The sequence below is a fragment of the Pelobates fuscus genome, chromosome 2, assembly GCF_036172605.1.
Source record: "Pelobates fuscus isolate aPelFus1 chromosome 2, aPelFus1.pri, whole genome shotgun sequence".
In the NCBI taxonomy this organism is placed as follows: Eukaryota; Metazoa; Chordata; class Amphibia; order Anura; family Pelobatidae; genus Pelobates; species Pelobates fuscus.
The window spans coordinates 262,457,033-262,466,653 of record NC_086318.1 but is presented as its reverse complement, the minus strand read 5'-3'; the positions used below and the strand labels follow the sequence as shown (position 1 = coordinate 262,466,653).

General features: G+C 44.7%; 1 protein-coding gene across 1 annotated transcript; it reads right to left on the bottom strand.

Annotated features, from left to right (window-relative positions):
- Positions 1 to 1,015: 1,015 nt before the first annotated feature.
- On the bottom strand, positions 1,016 to 2,197 carry CCR6 (C-C motif chemokine receptor 6). Its single transcript, XM_063441239.1, has one exon. The coding sequence runs from the start codon at positions 2,171 to 2,173 to the stop codon at positions 1,076 to 1,078; it is 1,098 nt and encodes a 365-aa protein (XP_063297309.1). The 5' UTR covers positions 2,174 to 2,197; the 3' UTR covers positions 1,016 to 1,075.
- Between the last annotated feature and the right edge of the window lie 7,424 nt (positions 2,198 to 9,621).

The following is a 9,621-nucleotide window of genomic DNA, read 5'->3' as shown; positions in this document are numbered from 1 at the left end:
AGTAGTGGGTAGTGATTGGTATGACGTGGAAAGCATAGTTCTGACCCAACCATAATGTTACTGTAGGCTGCTGGGGACTGAGAATCTCTACTAAACAAGGAGTTAAACGACTTAGTAATGATACAGAATTCGGCACATACAGACTCTAGACGCCATAATCCATTCACGTGGTTATAGTGCCTACCTCATTCATTTAAACATAAACAAAACATATATATATATTTATAACATTTTGAGATGTAACAACATGCTGCTGTTAACACATAACACACTCAAAATTATTGCTGCAGAGCCTGCAAGTGATGCAGTTGTGAACCGTTTATCAAGTGTCAGTGTGTCCAGGATTACTGGTCCCACTGCAGCCATTATTTTCCCTAGTATTTTAGCACACTTGGCCTCTGCCAGTATCTTCTGTATTACATACAGCTGGTGCAGGGATATGATATTTTGGGAAGCATATACTAACAATGCTACAGCTGAAGTTGTGAGAAGTTGAAATAATGATCATTCCGACTAAATTCTGTTGTTTGCACCTCACAAATTACACAAGGTTGACCTAAAAGTGCTAAAAGTGTGCTGCTGTGAGGATTATTAACAGTTTGAATAATACATTGAAATTCGTGGTAATGTAAAAACAGAAGCAGTATTTCTATATTTAATTTAAGTGTGTGCCTCCTTGTCCATATCTCTTTCACTGAGAACAATTAGGGAATTGATAGTTATGATGATGGGAGCAAATATGTCAAGTTCCCCAGCAAGTCCACCATTGACTCTGGAACATATCACAAATTAGCTGTGAGAAAATAAGTCTAATCTAAAATGTGTTCACCTACTTGCTATATCAAGGAACACGTTATGCGAATATCTTGACACATAACCATTCATTTTCAAAACTGTTTTCCTAGAGCGGGGTTCCCGATCAAGTCCTCAAGTACCCCCTACCAATCCAGGATTTAGGGATTACCCTGTTGCGTCTAGAGTGTTCTTTTTTTCCTTTCTACTTGTTAGGGGGTACTTAAGGACTGGGTTGGGAACCACTGTCCTAGAGAGATGTTTGTGTTTTTACTTTCTTTAATTACATGGTAAATGATGAACCACCCTCAGTAGCATATACTTCACTTGTTCTTCTAGAAGTGTATGCATCAGATGACATTCTTGAACTACGATTTCCAATGATATATCGTTTGCCAGTGCACCATAGGTCTTGCATTATTTTCACAAAGTAATTTCTAAATTTCACTCCAACAAAAGCATAAATAACTGGATTTAGGCAACAATGGCAAAAGGCCAGTACCTCTGTAACAAAGAGGCCATATTTTGTTTTCCGATGATCATCACAGTCCGTTTCTTGATTTAACAAATTTGTGGCTTTCTTCAGAAGAAGCATATTGTATGGTGACTGACAAATCAGAAATACAGCCACTACAGCGACAATTACTCGTATTGCTTTGTGTCTCTGAGAATTCTGTGCTTGAAGCAATGTTTTAATAATAAATGTGTAACAAAATAACATAACAAGAAAAGGAATGAAGAAGCCGATTGTTACCTGGACAATTATAACTGTGAACTTCAAGTTTAATGGCATTTTGATGTTACGATAATTTTGTTCACAAACCCACTGATCACCATTAATTTTATAACATTCATTGAAGTAGTAGGTAATGATGGACAAGCAGGCAGAAATGACCCACACAAATAAGCAGATCAGTTTTTTGTATGCCATAGCAGTAGTTCTGAATTTGAAAGACTTTGTGACCTGCACAATTGCAACGTAGCGGTCAATCCCTACACATGCTAGTAATAGCATACTGCAATTAAAGTTTATTGCATATATAGCTCTGACCAATTTACACATGAAATCCTTGAAAATCCAATGTTCTTCATGGTAATACACAGCCCAGAATGGAAGTGTGAGAACAAGTAATATATCCGCTATTGCCATATTAAGGAGGTAAACGTCTGTCATTGACTTTGCTCTCTTATAGTAATTGAAGGTCACAATTACCAACAAATTACCTAAAAGCCCGAAAGCAAATATCAGTGAAAATACCACTGGTACCAATTTTTTCTTAAGGTTTCCAAAATCGACCATTGTGCATACTTTGCTTTCTTCCATAATGTCATATACGGTTGGATATGATTCGTAGTCATCCACCGGGGTGCTGGTTTCCATACTGAATCTTGTGGAATTAATTTGCTCCTGAAATTAATAACGTTAATCAATTAGTAACATATCAGTTCACAGTATCCATCATAAGCACATAATGCTTATAGTACCCCCTTTGGAGGTGACCACAAGAAAGCATACATTGAGTAGGGTATCTGGGAGCAGTTTAAGAAAAAAGTAGCATGTTAAAATTAGTGTAGGACTCACAGATATTGGGGTACTATGAATATTAATACAATATGGCCATATGTTGTGACTGAGTCCCCACATTTGTTTGCAAAGATAGGTGATTTTAAATTGTGTTTTTTTTTATGTAGAGAGATATTAGCTTTTCTATAAACCCTTTTCCATTTGGATTTGAAAACGTATATGATTAAGCATTTCTAACCACAACATGGTTACTGGTGAGTTTCACTTATTAATTTTGTAGCCTTAAGTATGAAATTATTGACATGTTTTGACCATCCTTGATTGCTGCCTGCCCTGACCTTGACTTGTCTGGCTTACCTGTTTTCTGTAATCCTGACCTTGGCTTGTTTTTGTGTTTTGCTAATTAGATTACACCTTGTGGTGTATTTCATGTTTTGATGTTAAGCTAGGTCACTCTAAGGTCTGGTATATTTTCTGTCATTAACTGTCTCTACCTGCAGTTAGGGATCTCCTTACTTAAAGTGACACTATAGTCACCAAAACAACTTTAGCTTAATGAAGCAGTTTTGGTGTATAGAACATGCCCTTGCAGCCTCACTGCTCAATCCTCTGCCATTTAGGAGTTAAATCACTTTGTTTATGAACCCTAGTCACATCTCCCTGCATGTGACTTGCACAGCCTTCCTAAACACTTCCTGTAAAGAGTCATCTAAAGTTTATCCTTTCTTTATTGCAAGTTCTGTGTAATTACATGATCTTGCTATTTCATGACGAAAAGTCATGATTTTATGAAAGACACAGAGGCGAGTATTGCTTAACCCTTTCTTTACTGTCCACCAATAGCAGCAAAGAATACAAACAGTAAGAAATAATGGTAACCATAGTCATAGACCACTCCCATACCAAGTCCCAGTATAATAGTCAGCACCTCCCCACACACTTCCTCTTTATTTGGAGATGTGACACCAAAACATGAACAGTCCAGAACTCAGCAGACCAAACCATCCCGAAATCCAGCCGGATACTTATCAGGAACCATCTGTTAACTGGGACTAAACCATCAACAAATTACTAAGCGTCAAAAACTGGGAGTCCGTCACAGCACCATCCATAGATCTCCAGCCAACGTGGTGAAGTCTTGGGAAGAAGTGAGGATCTTTATACAGCACCAACAGCACAGAATCAACCTGTGAAAACATAAAAAACAGGAGCCCAACCATTAAATCGGTACTAAAACCAATTGCTCATGCCAGGCCATAATATATTGATATACTGAAACCACATAGTGCCCCTAATGTCAGACAAGAGGCCAACCATCACCAGGCCAACATAACATTAACAGCACGGATGCACATAAAAAGGCAATACCATGTTGAACTCAGTGCAATACTTACCAACCTGAGATATAACACAACGGGGGGGGAAACGCAATGATAGAAAAAAATAAAAGGGTGGGACAATACTCGCCTCCGTGTCTTTCATAAAATCATGACTTTTCGTCATGAAATAGCAAAATCATGTAATTTTATGTCAAGACACGAAGGCTCATATTGCAAGTTTAAAGCTGATTAACCCCTTAAGGACCAAACTTCTGGAATAAAAGGGAATCATGACGTGTCACACATGTCATGTGTCCTTAACCCCTTAAGGACACATGACATGTGTGACACGTCATGATTCCCTTTTATTCCAGAAGTTTGGTCCTTAAGGGGTTAAGGGGTTAATAACCAGTCTGCCATCCTCATCAGGTCTTACAGGTGTGCTCTCGAAGACAACATAGACATGGCTGATGCCCCTCGTGTGGAGTAAGCGCTAAAGATGGATGTATCCACACCGGCCAGTGACATCACCCATTTCACCCAACGAGCCAAGGTAGTGCTGGACACCGGGGCAAAGGGTTGACGAATCGAGAGAAAGAGCTGAGGGGACGCGGCCGAACGATGGGTACTCGTCTGAAGTTCATACTCCCTCAACCAGGTCACAGGACATAGCACTGGGGTAGTTGGAAAACTCGTATATGAGACCGAACGTATAGCCATCTTAGTGCGTCTGGAGATGTTAAATGTCACTCCATCCGGAGTGAAGGATCTAGCATCGTAGTCCAGGGCCCGTACATCCGAGACCCGTTTGCACGAAATGAGGCTGAACAGGGAAACCAATTTGGCCGACAGTTGTCGCAGGGTGAAGTCCGCATTAGGAGGACAGGAAGTAAACAGTGACAAAAGTAAATCGTCCCATGTAGCCGAATATCGAGGTCTGGGGGGACGCGACAGGCGTGAACCCCGAAGTAAGCGGCACACCAAGGGGTGTTGGCCTGCAGGACAGCCATCGAAACCCTGGTGAGCTGAAGAGATGGCTGATCTATACAGGTTAATCGTGCGATATGCCCGGCCAGCCTCGAATAACGAATTGAGGAATTGGACTATCGCTGTCACAGGTGCCGAAACGGGATCCAAGTCCCGAGCCAGGCACCAGCCAGTCCAAGCTCTCCAAGTGGTCCCATATGATCGTCTAGTGCTGGGGGCCCATGCATCAGCCAGGAGGTGTCGAGTTGCATTCAAAACTCCTTGGACCCCGGAAATCCTCCATGCGAGTAGCAGCAACGACCCGTCCAGTAGGAGGGGGTGTCGGCCCAATGGGTCCAGCAGAAGATCCTGGCAGGATGGCAGAAGTCTGGGTACATCTATCGCCAGTTCCAGGAGTTGTGGGAACCACGATTGGGTCCCCCAGAATGGGGTCAGTAGGACCAAGTCGGCCATCTGGCGTCGTATTTGGAGTAGAACCCGAGGAATCATGGCAAATGGAGATAAGTCGTAAAGGGGTGAGCCGGTCCAGTCTTGTAGGAAGGCATCCACTGCCTCCAATGCTGGGTCTGGGCGCCAGCTGTAGAACCGAGGTAGTTGGGCGTTGAGCCGGGAAGCGAAGAGGTCGATGGCAAAAGGTCCCCAGAGAGACGAGATAGCAGAGAACACCTCTACATCCAATTTCCAATCACTGCTGTCTGACAGATAGCGTGAGCTCCAATCCGCATGGTTGTTGTGGAGACCGGGAAGGTATTCCGCCTGGATGATCAGATTCATGGCCAAACAATAGGCCCAGAAGTCCTTCGCCAAGCGTGCCAGAATAGCCGAATGCATGCCACCCATGTGATTGACATAGCGAACTGCTGAGATGTTGTCCATGCGCAGTCGGATGCACGCACTGGCGGTCCCGTTCGCGAAGCTCCGGAACGCAAAGGAGCCGGCCAGGAGCTCCAGGGCATTTATGTGAAGACGGGATTTGTCCTCCGACCAGCGTCCCCCGGTAGTCACACTGTTGCAGTGGGCACCCCAACCATGGAGACTTGCATCTGAATCCACAGTGAATTCCCATTGGGAACCGAAGATGGCCTTGCCATTCCAAGCGGATAGGTTGTGGATCCACCAGGCCAGCTCGTCTCGGGTTTCGGAATCCAGGGAAACCATGTCTGCATATGATGCCCCGTTGCGAAGATGTGCGTTTCTTCAGACGCTGGAGTGCACGATAATGGATAGGGACAGGAAACACCACCTGTATTAAGGAGGCCAGTAGGCCGATGATCCGTGCCAGATGTTGCAGCAACAGCTGGGGGCGCGCTAGGGCGCAGCTTAGTTCTTTGCGGATGGAGCGTATTTTGGCCGGAGGGAGGCTGAGAGATTCCGCTTCTGAGTGCTACTGTGAACCTGAGGAACTCCATGCATTGGGAAGGGGTCATGCAGGATTTTTCCCAATTGAGGAAGAAACCCAGGCGAGATAGGAGATCCATCGTCCCCTGTAGGTGTTTCAGGAGGACCGAGCGGTCCTGTGCCATGAGGAGGATGTCGTCCAAATAGGCTTTCAGTCTTACTCCTCAACTGCGCAACCAAGCCATGGCAGGGTGCATCAATTTGGTGAAGCACCACGGAGCTGACAAGAGCCCAAAAGGGAGGGATGTGAAGCGCCAAGTGTCACCTTTCCAGAGGAAGCGTAGTAAGTCCCTGGATGCCACGGTCACTGGGACCGTCAAGTATGCGTCCTTGAGGTCTAATTTTTCCATCCAGTCTCCCCGAAGGAGTAAGTCCCGCAGGAGATGAATGCCCTCAATATTGAAGTGGCGGTAGTGCACTAGAGTGTTCAGGGCCCGGAGGTTGATAACTGGGCGCATCTGCCCGCCTTTCTTTTATACAAGGAAGATGTTGCTGAGAACCCCTGTGGGGGAAAATTCTATCGCCCCCTTCGTGTGGAGAGCTAATAGCTCCTCGTCTATTAGGGCGCAGTCTGTCCCGGAAAGTACAATAAGGTGAGGGGGAGGAATATGACACAGGGTGTCGACCAACTCTATGTGAAACCCCCTCACTGTGGTCAGAACCCAGGCATCTGAGGTTATGTCTAACCAGGCTTGGAGAAAATGGCAGAGGCTGCCCCATACACAGATATTGGAAAAAACATGAGGTAAATCTAAGCTTACCGTAAGGGCATCTGGAACCGGGGTTCCCTCAGAAGCCTCTGGAGCGCCATGGCCTCCAACGAGAGGGGAAGAAAGGGGACTGTTGTCTCGTCTCCTGGTAGGATGGTCTCTGGTTGTAGAAACCTCATCCCGATCCACGGGCATGGTAATTAGACCGGCCGGACAGACGGCCCCTGAATCTGCCGGCCCTGCTTGAGACCCGTCCCTGAAATACCCTCTTCATTAGGGATTGAGCCTTGTCGAGGGCTGTAAAAGCACACACAAACCCCCCCAGATCCTTTATAAAGGATTCTCCAAACAACTGGCCCTGGGTGTCTTTGCCCGCCTCAGTGAGAGCGAGGTTAGTCAATTTGGGCTCAATTTTAAAGAGAATGGCTTTACGCCGCTCAATAGACAGGGATGTGTTCACACTGCCTGCTATGCAGATCGCCCTCTGCACCCAGCCACAGAGTTTGTCTGGGTCAACCTGCCTGTTTTCGGCTCTAGCTAGTTCAGACAGGTCAAACAATTTGGCCAAAGGACCAAAAATGTCCAGGTGTTTGTCCTGGCATGATTTTAAAGCGGAATCCAATGCCTTGCGGGGATTCCATCCCATTTTTGAAAGAAATTGGGACAATTTTGGGGTCAACAATAGGGGTCTCACAGACTTTACTGGGAATCAGGGGTCTAGGACATTCTGCCCTGTGTTTGTTGCGCACCGCCTTGCTAAAGGGGTCTAGGACATTCTGCCCTGTGTTTGTTGCGCACCGCCTTGCTAAAGGGGGCGCCGTACCCAGTACCCAGTTTTCGGCGCTGTAAAGTTCAATTTACAGAGAAAGAGATACTATTGTTTAAGGTAAATTACATCTGACTGAAAGTGAAACCAGTTTTTTTTCCCATGCAGGCTGTGTCAATCAGAGTCAAGGGAGGTGTGACAAGGGCTGCATTAACAGAAACAAAGTGATTTAACTCCTACATGGCAGTGAATTGTGCAGTGAAACTTGAGAAGCATGATCTATACCAGGGGTCAGCAACCTACGGCATGTGTGCCAAGCATGGCACTCCAGGTGTCTTTGCACGGCACTCAAGGCTGCTAGAGTCAAACTTTCAGGAGTACCAGTGAAACTTTAGATATCTGCTAGTGCAAAAAGGTGGTGAAGGGCAATACTCAATTTTTGCAGCACTTAACCTGTACCTGGCCAGGCCAGGCCCCACTGGACCCCAACTAAGCCACCCATACTGCTAGATATACACAGAGCTGCAGACTAAGCCTCCACCTCCACAAATAATGCAAACATCCCACGCACAAACAGACCAAACAAAACCACTGACAATAATAGACACACACAACCCAAAAAGCAGCTTCTCACATGCAATACCTCAAGCAGCCCCTTACACAAACCACCAAACACATTATGTGACATATCTTCCACAAGCAGCCCCCACACACAGCCCACATTCCTGGCACACCAGGGGACTTCAAGATCTTGTTTCAGCACAGTACTACTAAAAGGTTGCCTACCCCTGATCTATACACTAAAACGGCTTCATTAAACTAAAGTTGTTTAGGTGACTATAGTATCCCTTTAACTGATAGTCCTGATACATTTGCAATAGTAACACCAGAGGTGCAAAAACTCACCCTAAGTCAGGACAAATATGTCCCTTTACTCCTATTTAAATATGCTAGGGCATGTATATGTGTGTGTACATATGTCAGTATAACTATGTGTGCCCGCAAATATGTTTGTGCATTTATCTATGTCTGTGGTTCAATAGCATACAAAGATGTTTTTTAAAAGTTGAACTTGATGGACGTTGTTCTTTTTTTTTCCAACCTGGATTACTAGGTAACTTTGTGTGTTTGCATGTATAAATATGGGGTAGAATGTATCGCCCACGTATGCCAACCTATTTCTGGCAACTTTTAAAGAGGTATTTATATATCTGGACTAAGCTTTTTTCAGCATGTTAGACTTTGACTCAGGTATATAGACAACATTTTTTTTCTTTTGGACAGGGAGTGTGTGTCACGTATTCATCTGCTTATGAAAATGTGGTTAATGACATTTACTGTCCACACAGGAAAAGTTGTGCCGAGCAGCAACCTAATCCACAGAAGGGTTAATGCTGAGCAGCAATTATACAAATGAAACCTGGTAACTGAATTTGGGGTCAAAGGCCGGTTACAGCCTATCACATCTAGAGGAGGGGTATTTAGGCCCAGTTCTCATCCTGCTCAGTGCCCTGTCGTGGTTTTCCTTGTGGTTGTCCGAGAGCGCGTTCCTGTTTATAGTTTTCTACCTGGTTTTTTACTTTGGCTTTCTTTATTGACTTCTCTATATTCTGGTACCCTGACTCCTGGCTTTCCTCATCGCTGTGTCCCTTTCTGTGTACCCTGACCTCGGCTAGTATTTTTGACTATTCTTTGTACGTTAAATCCGGCCATTCTAAGGACCGGTAATACGTTACTTATTTGTCATCCGTGCTATACAGTTCTACGTGCTGGATCAAACAGTAATCCTGACAGTGTGGGAGATTTGATGTTATTCAAAGAAAAACTCGACTGTCGTCTTGATACCATCTCTTTTACCCTGGAATTTGAGCCCCGTGAGATATATTTCCTTGATGTCGCCATTCAGGAAAGGGAGGTTCATCTATCATTTGATTTGTACCAAAAACCTACAGATCGGGCCTCTTATTTGCATGCCGAGTCCTTTCATCCTGCACATTTTATCAGACACTTGCCATATGGGCAATTTGTCAGGGTATGTAGGATAGTGTCTGACGAGATGAAATACGACACAAGAGTAGAAGAATTGGTACAGGCATTCTCCTCTAGAGGATATGAGACTGAAGC